The 15,927-nt window shown below is 35.9% G+C and overlaps 1 protein-coding gene across 3 annotated transcripts in view; it reads right to left on the bottom strand.

The window, feature by feature from the left end:
- The window catches only part of LOC311295317 (NACHT, LRR and PYD domains-containing protein 3-like), a 61,405-nt gene extending 45,953 nt beyond the window's left edge, over positions 1-15,452 (bottom strand). For 2 of the 3 annotated variants that reach the window (XM_084416630.1, XM_084416632.1), the window contains exons 1-4: positions 15,351-15,439; positions 13,546-13,904; positions 3,961-4,050; positions 839-2,743 (exon numbers count right to left, since the gene is read on the bottom strand). In XM_084416630.1, coding sequence (XP_084272756.1) covers positions 839-2,743; positions 3,961-4,050; positions 13,546-13,850 — 2,300 coding nt within the window. In that variant the 5' untranslated portion in view covers positions 13,851-13,904; positions 15,351-15,439. Of the gene's footprint in view, positions 1-838; positions 2,744-3,960; positions 4,051-13,545; positions 13,905-15,350 lie in introns of all 3 variants that reach the window. The other variant, XM_084416631.1, reaches the window with a different exon arrangement.
- Positions 15,453-15,927: the final 475 nt, after the last annotated feature.

The raw sequence follows: 15,927 nt of genomic DNA, 5'->3' as shown, positions 1-15,927 counted from the left end.
TTTTATCTCAGTCTCCTTATACTGCCCTATTTCTTCCCCTCCTAAAGCTGAACTTTGACTGATAGTCTTTTCATTTTCGTCTGTGTCAGTGAAGAAAGTAAACATAGGCTCAACTGATATTTATGTTTTTATGCATCATTTTCTTAGACAAGTTAATTTACTAAAGGCTACCAGGAAAGCTGTAGCCTAAGTCAGTATTTCCAATAGGAACCTTCTACTAACTTTGGAATTTGAAAACATCTGTTTTTAAATGTCAAAAGTAATTTTAAATAATACAAATTATAGGCTGTTTACCGCAGTTGGTGTACTTGGCAGATGTTCCCTTAGACATCATGCGCTGTGGAAACGCTTCAAATCATTCTCAGGTATAAATATGCAGCTATAACGCACGTAGGTGATTTTGAATGAATATTTCATGTCGATATACAATGGTCACATAATGTTAAAACTAATCCTGCTATTGAATTGAATTGAATTGTAAGACTGACGACCCTATAGAAGAGTGAGAAGGGCAAACACATGTCCGGCGAATATCGAACCTAAAACTAACTTTAACTAACCGCGCTCAACCACCGTGAGTGCATTTCACTCATTTGTGATCGCTGGTGTTCAGCGGGGTTCTGTATGCGTGAACCGGCATAGATGCACTCAAATTAGACAGGAGAACCGTGACTGAGAACATAACGTCAGGAAGCGTGTTTGCGTACAGCCTACCATCGCGCTATCATTGATATTTATTTATTAATTTATCTGAGGTGCCGGAACACAGTTTCAGACTGTACCGGCCCACTTTAACCCCTGCTCACATGTAATTGTGTTATTAGATCTTCACACTCACCAAGCTTTTCTGCAGTTCCTCACAGCAGGTACCAGTCTCCTTCGACCCTCCTTTGATTTAATGTTGTACTTTTTAAGGTCAATCTCATCCATCACCTCCTCTGACATCAGGATCATATTTGCCAAAGTTGAGCATTGTGCAAGAGAAAGAATTTTTCTTTTTGTTTTAGAGTTTAAAAACGCCTGCATTTCTTTAAGAACAGAATTATCCTTCATCTCAATCAAGCAGTGTGAAAGATTCATCCATCTTTCAGGACTGACATTGTTTTTTTGACCTCGTTTGAGGTTTTGGATTATTTTCTTGATGCTCTCTGGGTTGTTCTCTGTGTGAATCAGCACATCCTGTAAGAGTCTCTGATTGGACTCCAGTGAGATGCCATGAAGGAATCGAAGGAAAAGATCCAGGTGTCCGTTTTTACTGTTTAAGGCTTTATTTACTGCTTCCTTCAGAAATACATCAAGAGGAACATTTCCAGATTGAGTTCTGGAATTTTCTGGAGGGAATATTTTCAGAACGTCATTGTTTTTGTGTAAATAACAGAAAAACACATACAGTGCTGCAAAAAACTCCTGAAAGCTGAGATGTACAAAGCTGTAAACCTTCCTGTGATATATTACAGATTCCTCCCTAAAGATCTCAGTGCAAATCCCAGAATACACTGAGGCATCAGTGACGTCTATGCCGCTCTCAATCAGGTCCTCCTCATAGAACATCACATTGCCCTTCATCAACTGATTGAAAGCCAGTTCAGCAAGCTTCACAATCACTCCTCTGTTGGACTGCAGGAGTTTCTCTGGAGCTCTCTCTTCATACTTCTGGTTCCTCATGCTAGTTTGAATGAGGAGGAAGTGGATGTACATTTCAGTCAGAGTTTGAGGGATTTCTGCACTGAGATCTTGTTTCAGGATGTTTTGAAGCACAGTGGCTGAGATCCAGCAGAAGACGGGTATGTGACACATGATGTGGAGGCTTCTTGCTCTTCTGATGTGTGAGATGATACTGATGGCTTGATGCTCATCACTGATTCTCTTCCTGAAATATTCCTCCTTCTGAGGGTCATTGAATCCCTGAATTTCTGTCACACGGTTGATGTAGTTTGAGGGGATCTGATTGGCTGCTGCTGGTCTGGTGGTGATCCAGATGAGAGCAGAGGGAAGCAGATCTCCTTTCATGAGGTTTGACATCAACACACCCACTGATGAAGACTCAGTCACATCAGAAACTTTCTCACTGTCTGAAAACATCAGTGTAATTCTGCTTTCATCCAGACCATCAAAGATGAACACAACTTTACATTCATCATAAATCTTTGAGTCCAGATCTTGAAGTTCAGGATGAAAGTCCAGCAGAAGTCTGTGAAGACTGTACTGGTGATCTTTAATCAAGTTCAGCTCTCTAAATGGAAGCACAAATATGAAATCTACACCCTGATTGGCTTTTCCCTCGGCCCAGTCCAGAATGAACTTCTGCACAGAGACGGTTTTTCCAATTCCAGCGATGCCTTTAGTAAGAACAGTCTTCATTTTGTCTTTCTTCTCTCTTCTCTTCTCCTCATATCCTAGTTCAGGTGAAGGATCAAAGATGTCATTGCAGTTGATTGGAGTGTCTTGGAGTGTCTTGTAACTTTTCTCCATCTGTAGCACCTCATGTTCTTCATTCACTCCTTCACTCTCTCCCTCTATGATGTACAGCTGTGTGTAAATCCTGTCCAGGAGAGTCTGATTCTCTTGTAGTTTGATTCCCTCAAATAAGCTCTCATACTTGTTCTTCATGCTGGTTTTGTGCTGGTCTTTGACTCTCTGCAGATCATCATGCACTGTGTCATGATGACTGATGTGTTTCTGACAGGAGGAGGATGTGCTGGTCTGACAGGACACATTTCTGATCTGGCCAGCTCTTACACCACTGAAAAAACATTTGTGAAAATAAAGAAAATAATTAAATATGTTTAATATGAAAATAATATCATACGAGTAGGGTTTACAGACAAATTTCTATCTATTGTGGCCAACTGGCATCCTAATATCACACATGGAGTTTCTCAAGGTTCTGTTCTAGCAATGATATTTTAACCCATCAATGTTTCCCATTCATTAACTAGATTGTGGCCGCCCTCCATAGTCTTATCTGTCCCGCTACAGTTTCATAATAAACCAAAAATATAACTAAACTTACCCATTAAAGTTCAGGCAGAATTGACCAAATTTTGTCTTTGTGAAATTTGCACACTGAACATATATAATGACCATGACCATAAATGACCATAAAGTTTAAACCAGAAACCATTATTTTAAAATATCACAGAAGCACTGATATGGAGAAAAAGCAGTATTTATCTTAAATGATTACACTTTACAAGTAAATGATGACTGACGGCAGATGAAAAGACACTTCAAATTCAGCCTGTTTCTGCATTTCCTTGTTCCACATACAAGTCCCCTTTGCCACAAGTGAAGCATTTGAAAAGTCAGAGAAGATTTTAAGATTCACAGATTTCCTCTAATCTTGATCAGATAATGTGGATCCTGATTTTTTTTAAAGTTCTTTTATATATGCTTTATATAAATGCTTTATATATATGCTTCATTGTCTGGTTTGAGCAGTCATGCATTTGTGTCATCAACATAAGATTACAAGTTTAGAGACAATCAGTCGATTCATTGGAAGTTATTATTGGCTGATTTATGGCAGTTCGATCAGTGTATCCTTACAAAACACTTACATTTATATATTTAAAATATTGGAATGAGCAAAGATTTTGTGGCACCTCCAGCAATTTAACATGACAACCAGATTGGGAACCACTAATTTTATTTATTCTTAACCAGACTTTTCTTGTTTCAGATTTATTAAAATTAATAATTTCAGTGCATCACTTATTTAAATTGTCAATATAACACTGATGCAACACATGTAACAAAACTCATTCCTGTGTAAATGGAGGTCTAACAGAGAAATGGCAGAGAGAAGCACAAGAAAACACTATTTAACAATTAATTTCTTTGCATCTTGACTTCCACTTGTTAATTGTTAAAGAACTTTAGCCATATGAAATGTAAAATTTTCTGAACCTTTGTGCATTCTGTGTTAATGTGTCTCTCACCCTACATGATGATACTCACACAGGGTCAAAGGTCACTGCTCCATCACAGAATTTTGTGACCTTCATGGACAAACAGTTGGATCCTGGAGAAGCTGCTCTCTTTCTTTTCCTGTTGTTGATAATGAGAAACAAAAAAACAGAAATATTTTAAATTGTTTCTTTGCAGATTTTTTGGCCAACAAAACTGTAATTTATAGAGCAGTATGTGTATTATGCTAGACATTTGGCTGATTCTTGATGTTATCACTTATAGCAGCGCAAAGTCAATTCTGTGCTTAATTAATCTAATATTTCATGGTTTTAAAATGTTATTGATGTACATTTTTTTTTTCGTTTCTTTTCTCTTTTTTTTGGGAATCGCTACAATTATTGAATATATTTTGAGATAAAGGTCTTGTAAACGATTTTCGCTTTTGTTCAGGGTAATTTAAGCAACAGTTTTTCTGAATATTACGTGAAGTTTGGTAAGTGGCCCTAATGTTGAGGCTACAGGCACAATAATTAAAAAAAAAACAATTCAATAATTAATAGCTGGCTGACTTTTCCATTTGTTCCCCCATATTTATAAGGAAACCATCATATTAATCATATCATATAATAAATTATCAAAAATATTGTTACTACTGTAAAATAATTTTTTTATGGGATCTCAAAGTTTGCAGAATCTTTACTTTTTTAAATTGAATAGTGTTTTTTTTTTTTTTTTTTTTTTAATGAATAGGCTATATTTTAATGACCAAATTGCATTTCATTTCTTTATCAAAATAAGCAGAAAATAGTACAAACTTTGGGTACAAATACTCTGAGGTACGATATTTAATCAAAAGAAACCACTTGGTTTGGTTTATTTTACCAAAATGCGTTGACCCATCAATGTTCAATAAAAACATTCACTGTCAGGCCAAAAAAAGGCAAAAGAGTCTCTGTTTGGATTTAAATTGGCAAAAGAAATTAAAGCTGTTTTATGGAAGACATCATGTATAGTACCAGTGCCTAAGATAACAAACCCCTCAGAGTTCTCACACTACAGGCCAATTGCTTTAACAGCGCAGTTGATGAAGGTCTTTGAGAGATTAGTATTACACCATATTAAGCAGGTAATGAGTGCTGTGCTGAGGATAAACTACAGTTTGCCTATAAAACTGGTCTTGGGGTCGATGATGCAATTATTTATCTCTTACACAAATCACTAAGTCATTTAGAGACTCTGGATTACATCATCAGAATTACATTCTTTGATTTCTTGAGTGCATTTAATACTATACAGCCTTCACTACTTAAATGGAGAATGGAGAATGATGGAGATTGAGAGCATCAGAGTCTTGTCATTTGGTTAACCAATCTCTTAAACAGACCACAGTATGTGAGAATGCATGACTGGTATCTCAAGTAGTGAAGTGCAGTACTGGAGTCCCTCAAGGAAAGGTTTTAGCTCCTTTTTATTTACTTTTTATACATCAGACTTTCAGTGCAACTCTGAAACCCGTCACCTCCAGAAATGTTCTGATGACTCAGCAATAATTGTTATAATAATATATAATATAGTAATATTGTTGACTGTATAACAGACCATGATGAGGGCGAGTATAGGGAGCTATTCGAGAGTTTTGTGGATTGGTGTAAGCGGTCTTACACTGTAAAACTTTACTGTAAATTTACAGCGAATTTCCTACAGAATTGTACTGTATTTCCATAATACAGTATTAGGCTGTATATTTTACAGAACAGCTGTAAATATACAGCACATTTCTGTTTTCAACCCGATAAATTCGTAATACAGTATCATACTGTAAAAGCACTGCATTGTGGGATTGATTTCTTTCGCGCTCAATTCAGTTCAAATGAGACGCGCGCCGACAGTAGCTACTACAGGCAAACTTGATTTGTCAGCGGGATTCAACTGAACAAAATAATCATTCCTGTTAACAAGATAAACAGTGTCTGCGAATCTGTGAGCAATTTTTAAGCTTTTGTGAGCTTCGGTTCGTGTTTCAAACATTAGTTGCCTGTGACGCAGCAAAAAATGGGCGACATTAACGTGCTACATGAAGACGGATGGAAGAATTTGTCATCTGAATAATCTAACCTGCGCCTGTGACGATTAGTGGGATTTAGAGTTTGAGAAGATGGAAAATTGTTCAACTGAGTGATACGGTAAGCCAATATATTTTGTTTTTTTTGCGTTCGCATTTCTACATTGTTTTCATGAATGCTTATTTGGTTTGATTTTGCGAACGCGGTTTACTACCGCGGCCGCGCAAACAATTCACTCTGTTCCACCTGTTTACCAAGTAACGTTAACGTTAACTTCGATATTTCACATAATAGGCAACATATACCATGTTATTTGCATGACCTGCTTTTGATATATATATATATATATATATATATTTTTTTTTTTTTTTTTTCGTTTCAGGCTTTGTAGTTAATCTGATGACGGTCCAGTGCTAATGTAAGTGCTTTTAAGTAGTGTTACAGTTATAGTATAACGTTATGTGGTAAAAAAAATAAAAAAAATAAATGCTATCAAATGCTGTGTCAGTTCTGTGATCGTGCTTTTGAATCGTTGTCAGAATTTTGCTAGCACAAGAAAATCCATGTTCCCATTAATCTGTAATATGTTTTATGTTTTGGTTCTGTTGATCATGGTTGTGCTGAAGATGAATACATTTTTTTTATTTATTAATTCTTTTTAAAAATTGTTTCAGGAATTTGCAACTCTGATGTCCAGCAATCTACATTTGCCAGAGAGTCCACGCCTTATTTGGTATGTAAACATTAAAGGTTTAAGTTTAAACCTAAAATGAAAATCCATCATTTACTCACTCCACTGCAAAATATGTTTTTCTTAATTAGTGTTTTTTTTCTTGTTTCCAGTCCAGATATCTAAAATTCTTACATGAAGAAGCATTTAATTGACAAGTAAAAATTGTCTTGTTTTCTGAAAGAATAAGTCAAAATTTAGTGAGTTTATGCTTAAAACAAGCAAAATAATATGGCAGTGCGTTTTAGTGTTCTAACCCTAATCAATTTTAATTTTTAGGTGAAAATTTTAATTTATAGAACTATGAACAGATAGACAACTACATCGAACCACAGTGGAACCCACAATAGTTATTTTAATTATTAATATTATTTATTAATTCTTTTTTTTTTTTCAATTACAGGTCAATCTCTAAGCAACCAGTGCTGGACATTACGTTTGGAAGGTCAAGGTGTGTGTGAAAAGGATCACAGCCTCTTCATCCCTGGCCTGGTCTGACAGCGTGGTTTGCCTCCTCCTAGAACTTCAGCTTGCAGTACCAGGAAGAGGCAGCACCTTGAGTTTGTTCAGAGGTTAGTTATTAGCATATTTGCCATTCATATAAATATTAGACTGAATTGTGACTTGTCTTGACAGTATTTATTAAGCTGACTACTGGTATGAACAATATGGCCCTGGTTTCCATACTGGACTTAGCTTAAGCCAGGTCTAGGCCTTAATAAAATTAGGGTATTAAAGCAGCTTTTATAAAAAATGTCTAATAAAAAAAAAAAACATTACTGGTGTGCATCTTGAGACAAAACAGTGGCAGTCACATATTTAAGATATGTCAGTGCAAGTTGTTTTCAGTTGAAGGATTAGTGAAAATTCTATCATTAATTACTCACCCTCATGTCGTTCCAAACCTGTAAGACCTTCGTTCATCTTCAGAACACAAATGAAGAAATTAGGTTTCTGAACCAGCCATAGACAGAAACGTCTTTGCAACTTTCAAGGCCCAGAAAGGTAGTAAAAACGTTGTTTAAATAATCCATGTAACTACAGTGGTGAAACCTTAATATTATGAAGCGATGAGAATACCTTTTGTGCACAAAAACAAAATAACGACATTATTCAACAATCTCTACTCTTTCACGTCATTCTCCTACGCTGTTGATGTAGTGTAAACAGTGTCAAGTCACCTTCATTTATATAGCGCTTATAACAATATAGATTTTCAAAGCAGCTTTACAGTGATAATAGGAAATTACAGTAACATAGATTGTTTTGGCTTTACAGCAGCTCTAGAATAAAGTTATTAGATCGACTATTTTTGACTGTCAAAATGGCTTGATGGTGTTTTAAGCCCCCAATGGCTCCTTAGAGGCAGCTAACCCTACCCTCAACATTAAACCTACCCATCCCCTCGCTGCCTGGAAGGCGCCGTTGGGGGCATAAAACACTAAACACCGTCAAAATGCCGGCGGACACAGCTTCAGCGAGTTGTTCAAAATCTTTCTTTTTAGTAAACTCTGTGTACACAAACAATGTTCTCAATGCTGGAGTTCATGTGTAGAGCCCCTGGTGATTCTTCCAGCACAGTTTCATGTTGTGTCGAGCCTCCTTAGTGTTTAAAAAAATAGCGATTTTTAATGCTATCATAGTCGTGCCCCTAGCACTCCCATTCAAAAGGCAATTTGACCGTAAACGAAAATACGGTCAAACTTAAAAGTGGTGTTTCCATCCTAATTATGCTTTTAAATGGAAGTTTGCCTCGGGTAGATTAACAAAAAGACCCTAGGTTGCATTTTGGCAAGAGTTATCCTTTAATACGCTCCGGCCCACTCATCCTCACAAAACAGTGTAGGAGAATGACATGTAAAAGAAGAGATTATTCAACAATGTCGTTATTTTGGGGTTATTTTGCGCACAAAAAGTATTCTCGTCACTTCATAATATTAAGGTTGAACCACTGTAGTTATATGTACTATTTACCAATGTTTTTACCACCTTTCTGGGCTTTGACAGTTGCAATGACATTGATGTCAATGGAGGGACAGAAACCTCCCAGATTTCATCAAAAATATCTTAATTTGTGTCCAGAAGATGAACGAAAGTCTTAAGGGTGAGCAATAATGACAGAATTTTCATTTTTGGGTGCAAACATGCATTTTAGTCTGGTAAATGTCATGTTTAACATTATCATGTAGTCATGTATGCAATAAACATTGCAAGGCTTGCAATTAAAGTTAAATTATTTCTGTCACAAAGGTTTGGGCTGGATTCTGGCAATGTGTGCTCTAAATAAACAGAGTCTATGGCTGCCTTTCCACTGATACTCTGATGGACCTGATGAGGGGATGATATTAAAAGTTGTAGAATAAAACTTTAAATCTGGCAACCCCACTTCCAAAAGTTTAGTTAGTTGACAGTGCACATGTAAACAGACACATTGAATTGATGTATTTTAACCAGGGCAGAAAAAATATCAGTTATTGATCACGACATCCAACATTGCATTTTTTTTCATGTTGTTCAGTTTTATCCAAACAAACTAGTCGTTAAAAACGTTATCTGGTTTCTATTTACACATCTTTTGTGCTGTCTCTCTCTGTCAAAATATATAAACTCAGTCCATAATATTTCATTGTTTTTTTTTCTTTCTTTTCTGCCTTTTAGACGCTTTCTTGACATCAATCCTGAACGTGGATCAAAAACAAAGAAAGGACAAGTAACTTCAAAGAAAACTGGCCAAGTTGTGCAAAAAAAGAACACTGTAAGCCTACAGGTGTCCTCACTTCTGCAAAAACTTGAAGACTTTGAATGGGATTTCGTTTGCACTTGTATGGACTTCAAAACAGAAACAGCAATTCACTGTCGTTATAAAGCTTTGAAGAGCCAGGACATTTTTTAATAGAACTCCGATTGTATTCGTCTGAAAGAAGAATGTCATATAAACCTAGGATGACTTGAGGGTGAGTAAAACATGGACTAATTTAAATTTTTGGGTGAACTATCCCTTTAATTAAGTGCTAAGTGGTACCTGTTTGTTGTTAAGTGTTAAAATTGAATTTTATGTTTAAAAAAATTCAGCCAACATGTTCACAGAAGGCAATTTTCTGATCTTTGCTTTTAACCAAAATAAATGTTTTAAAACCCAGAAAATGTTGTTTTCTTTTTCCTAGTGTGACTACTATACAATTTATTGCTGTAGACAAGTTTAATATTGTAAAAGTATGTGGTATATACTGTATTTGGTAATTACAGTGGAGTACTGTAAATGCTGTTTACTGTACTAGTGCTGTAAAAATACAGTATGTGGCTGGCAACCCAGCTGCCAGTATTTTACTGTAAATTTACAGTACAACATTTTACAGTACAATACTGTATATGCAGTTTACAGTACTAGTTCTGTAAAAATACAGTATGTGGCTGGCAACCCAGCTGCCAGTATTTTACTGTAAATTTACAGTGAAAAGTTTTACAGTGTAGGCTAAATGCTAGCAAATCTAAGGAAATTGTGGTTGATTTTAGTAGATAATATTAATAAATATCCTTAGCAAGTTGTACCAGTAAACATACGAGGGTCGGAAATTGAGACTGTAACATCATATAAGTACCTGGGTGTAAACTTGAATAACAAGCATGATTGTTCTGATAATATGATACAAGTCTTAGAAGGGTCAAAGTCGTATTCATCTGTGTAAATTTACGACTCTGGGGATTAATAAAGTTTATTGAATTTAATTGAAATGCTTAAGAGTCTATGACTGGATCATTATTGTGTTTCTAGCATGGTATATGTTTGGCAACAGCAGAGGTGTTAACACAAGGGGTCAGTAAGTAGAAGTCCTGCCATTAGGAGGACTTTAACTTTCTGAACCTGGACTTTACACCTCTGGGCAACAGTTCTTCTAACCCTAATTGATGAAGTGTGTAGCTTTTCATTTCTTAAACAAACATGTAGGAAGACACATCATGGCCATATTCCAGAATTATAATGTCAAGATTCATCAGGCTCAGATTGTGAAAGAATGGTTGTGAGGAGCATGAAGAATCATTTTCACACATGAATCGGCTCCTCTGAGTCCAGATCTTAAATTCATTGAAAGTCTTTGGGATGTGCTAGAGGAGACTTTACACAGTGCTGGACTAACAATACAAGATCTCAACCAACAATTAATGCACCTCTTGATGGAAATAAATGTTGTGATGATATCAGTTGACCACTAGTGGAAACTTTTTCATTTCATTTACATTTAGTGCAAGTTCAGTGTAGAACTTTTTCTGCACAAAAAGTATCTTAATTTATAAAACAGTTAGTTCCAATCCTTGATTCTGATAAATATCTGTGCTTTATTCACGATAAAACACGGCTATGACCACTTCATACACTACAACACCCCTAGCAACCACTCTTAGCAACTTAAACACATGTGCGATCTCATTGATATTGTCCATTGAAGCTATAATGGAGTATTGTGAGAGATCTAAAAAGCGATCTCTCACAATAAAAAGCGAAAGTGTAAATCACTAAATGGAGTTTGAATGTCACCAAGCGGCCATATTGGCTACTGCGCCTCAAACTCCCAGAGCATATTGATTGTTTGGTACAAACTTGAAAGTCAACTTGGTTGGATTTACCGCTTTTTCAGTTTTACGTGCCCAGGCAAAGGATTTATATTTAATAGAAAAGAAAAATCAATGTAAAGCAGCACATTAAGTTCAGCAACCATTTAAGTTTGGATTTGTGATTTTCCAGTCTATGTTCAAGAATAGGGTCGCAAGGTGAGAGGCTAATGATACTAATTATCTAGATTCCAAGACTACACTCTAAAAAATCTTGGGTTATTTTTTCTACCAAGATCCTGGGTTGAGCCTTTTGGGTAATTATTTGAGGTTATTTTTTCAGTATTTAACAACCCAGGGATTGAGTTATTTATCGCGGGCTTTTTGCGACCTCTTCAGGAGAGAGCAGTGCAGCTCCATCAAAATGGTGCATGTCTTCGGTAAAATACAGGTTTGTGTACATTTTATTTTATCTATAAATTCGTTATTGTGCTGTATATCGTTTAATTTTATGCAAAGCAACATAAAGGGTCGTGATGTGAATCACCTACACTAACTACACTGTCTTTTCACGTGATGGAAACGCCTGCATGATGCCTTTCAAAAACTATATGATTTTATTCAAAAATATACAGAATATAAATACGTATGATGTTAAAATGTGTTCTCAGAACTGTACATTGTTTGTTTATGGCCAGGTTATGGAGCCAGTCGCCGCATATTTCAGGTATGAGTGAAACACAGGGCGGTGGTCTGAAGTTCCCCCGCTGAACACGACACACAAGTGCCGGCACGAGATCCAGCGCCGTTACGGTGGAAACGGGACAACAGAGACTGGTCTAATCGAACTTCATTTACTTATAAATGTTCCATTTTTACTGATAATATTTGTTAAACCAGCTTAAATGTTGGCAATATGAATTAAAAATGATATAAAATATACTATATACTGTAAAACATGCAAGCCAGTGGTTGTGTCGAGTATTTTTTTTATTTATTTAGAGGATTTAAGTTCATCAGTAGACATTAATTCATGTATGAAAAAAAAAAAAAAAGTTAAATAAATATTAAAAATGAATCAACTATGCTGGGTTAAATCAACCCATTATGCTGGGTTAAATAAACAACCCAATTGTTTTTAACCCAGTGTTTTTTAGACTGTATCATCTATAGCAGGCGTAGCCAACTTCAGTCCTGATGAGTGTTGCTCCAACCCTGATAAAAACTCACATGTCTGTAGCTTTCTAGTGACCTTAATGCAGAGTTTCCACTGCACGATTTTTAGATTAGTCGGGTCACTGTTTTTTTCACCCTGCGGGACTATCCGGGGTATCATTCAGTTGCTGCTGTGTTCACATTTCACGATGGATCGGTGACAGGGGGTTTCACATTGCATAACTTTACAAAAGAAAGAATCGCGACAACTTCTGTCTGGTCCACAAACTATATTTCACAACCAAACACACGCAAGACTGAAATTGTTATTAAAAATGGTAGCCTTGAAAAAAAGCTTGCAATCCAAATTGTCTGTGCGCTGATTTGCAGTGAAAAGGAGAAAAAGAAAAACAGATTATGCAGGAGGAAATGGTTGGGGAGACAAGGGGAGCAAGGACTGTGTCTTCTGCAATGAGAGTTGGGGGTAAATAAATTATATTTTTAATGTGCTGCTGGTCAACCAAATGTTTGTGCTTTGTTTGATATAATTGTAATGCTTGTGATATAATTGTAAAGCTTGTGATATAATTGTAAAGCTTGTGATATAACTGTAAAGCTTGTGATATAATTGTAAAGCTTGTGTGTTCTGATATTCTGGTCAATAACTTCTCCCTGAACTTCCCGCTGCCCTGTATCTTGATCTGTCATTGGCTGTAGATTATCACTGATGTAATTTTCAGTCAGAACACATTTCACACAGCAAGATTTTCCAAATATTTAGCATGCCAAATATCTCACAACTAATCAATGATTCTCTTTTAGATCATGTCTTTGATAATGCAAACTGCATGTTTGTCACTCGCGTGAACGAGCACCGATTTGCCTCTGATTTCGGGCATTTATCAGTGATTTCGCAAAATTTTGCAAATGAAAATCGGTGCTAAAATCGTGCAGTGTGAACTCGGGTTTAAGAACATTATTGTGTATTGAGTTAAAAATAATTTTTATAGATCTTTCTACATTTTTTCATTACAAAGTGATTTACTAACATTTCTGAGAAAGTTACTTCTGTGATTTTCTCACCAAGATATGTAATTTCACATTCAAGTTTCACTATAGCAGCTTCATGATACTCACACAAGGTCAGAGGTCACAGTAGGTCCATCACTGAATTCAGGGGGTTTCATCATGGAGGCGTTACTCTTCATAGACACACAGCTGGATCCTGGAGATGGTCCATAACTGAATTCAGGGGGTTTCATCATGGAGGCGTTACTCTTCATAGACACACAGCTGGGTCCTGGAGATGGTCCATCACTGAATTCAGGGGGTTTCATCATGGAGGCGTTACTCTTCATAGACACACAGCTGAATCCTGGAGATGCTGCTCTCTGAGTGTGAACAGACGCCGCCTCCTCATCTCTCTCGTCATTCACACTCATTTTACTGGCAGTTCCTCCTTCTCTTCCTCCTAGATGAGAGACTTGATTTCAGACCTGTATGTGGATACAGAGAACATACACAACTGAATTTGACACACTGAAGTAAATACAGTTAAAATCCGTTAAAAGTACAGCAGCCTGTCTATATTTCTGTACTTCATCCAATAGAGTGAAACACCGCCAGAATAAATCACAGCTGTCTCTAATGCATAAAGTAAATTTCACAGTGTAATTGGGCTTCTTTCAACACAAGCTTCAGCCGTCTGACCTCTTGTCCATTTCATTGCCTTTCCCACTTATAGTCAGTTAATAAAAACAGGTCAGTTAACAATTTCGTTTTATTTTATTTAATTTTTTTATTGTCTTGTGTGCGTGAATAACATGTTTCATCAGCTGATTACCAGATACTTATTCCAAAAAAGTGTTCAGTTTTCAATGTATTTATCTCCTAAAATGCTTTTGAATATTGTGTGATCTTTAAAATAGATAATTTTGTATTGAAATCATTTGTTACTGGATAATTAAGTGAAATCACAAGGGAGTTACAAAAGTTTTAAAATCTTCAATAGAAGTAAATATACAATACTGTCCCAGACTCCCAGGTCTGATAAATGCCAAAGCTCAGCGCCACATTAACACACACTAAATCCACACACTCTAATATATCCCATCGGAGCAGTATTTGAGGCTAAGCATATCCCATCATGTTCAGGAATTTGCGTTGAAAAATTGAGAGATGTCAAGAAAAACTTATTTTCCTTTTGAAAGACTAAATTAATTGGATATTATATCATTTGGTTGTAAAATGTAAAGTGTTGCATAATTAATGGGTACCGAGATTAGTATGTATTTTGCTAAATAACCTAATTTATCATGACCTAATTAGAACCACTTCAATTAATCAAGTATGTCTTCTCTCACACAGGAACTGCTGAACAGACAAAGATGATTTTCGTACAAAATATTGAAAAGTAAACACATCTAAATACATAAAGTTACTTGTATTTTATGTGTTTCCAATAGGGTATGTAATCAAAAGTTCCCCACACACTTGACACTTCCGGTTTTCACACATCAAGTGCAAAGACCGTGGGTATTGGGACAGGCCCCCATTTATAGGCTACTTTCTTCATATTTTCAGTGGTCTAAATATATTATATTTTTTTGTCTCAAAACATTTATGTACATCTAATGCTATGTTTACGTGTTTATCTCCCAAATTAGTTCTTATAAGGATTAACAATTCACATAATAAAAGTCAAATCAGGATCGATGTAAATAAGAATACACAACATAATATTACAAAATAACATAGCCTATTAAATGATCCTGTTAAAAATCGATGATTATTATCAAACATTGCTCACTGTTTCCGTGAAGTGAGTTTCGATTGTATATCGATCAAACTGAGACATGTGACCTTGTTTGAGTTTAAGTTCGACATGTTTAGAGTAAATGCTCCGCATTAATACAGCTTATAAAATGTTTAAACGAACTTACAGTAATCCGTGAAGACATTTCTGTTTCTGAATCTTCTGAAATGGCGTCTACAGTAGCTGACGACTGCTGTGCTTTCGCTTTCATTATATGAGTCACGTGAGTTCCGCTAAAAACAAGCTCCGCCCCAAACTGAACTGAACGTGGTGACGTGCTACACGATCTACTGCAGTGCCAGTAAAAAAAAATATATATATCTATATATAATAATAATAATAAAAAAATAGAGGTTAAAAATGTAAATGATTACATCACTATTAAAACTATTAAACAATACATCCATGAGAATTTGGGAAAAGCTTATTTAAAGCTTGTTAATATTATGCTATAGTTATGTTATAGTTGTCCAATGATTTTAATCACATGAGTTTAAAGGAGAACTCCGGTCAATTTTAACATTGAGCTAATTTTTTTGGCAATTTGGAGTGCTGTCAATACAGAGAACAATTACAAAAATCGGTGTTGCCTACACCGTGTTATCCTCTTTTTAAAATTTGCACCCTGATGACTTCAATAGAGCAAGTTTTAAACCTGCTTTTAGCCTCTTAACATCCTTGATGTGTCTACAAGTGCACAGGTC

This window comes from Rutilus rutilus, assembly GCF_951802725.1.
Source record: "Rutilus rutilus genome assembly, chromosome: 1".
Lineage (NCBI taxonomy): Eukaryota > Metazoa > Chordata > Actinopteri > Cypriniformes > Leuciscidae > Rutilus > Rutilus rutilus.
This window is presented reverse-complemented; position numbering and strand designations above follow the sequence as displayed.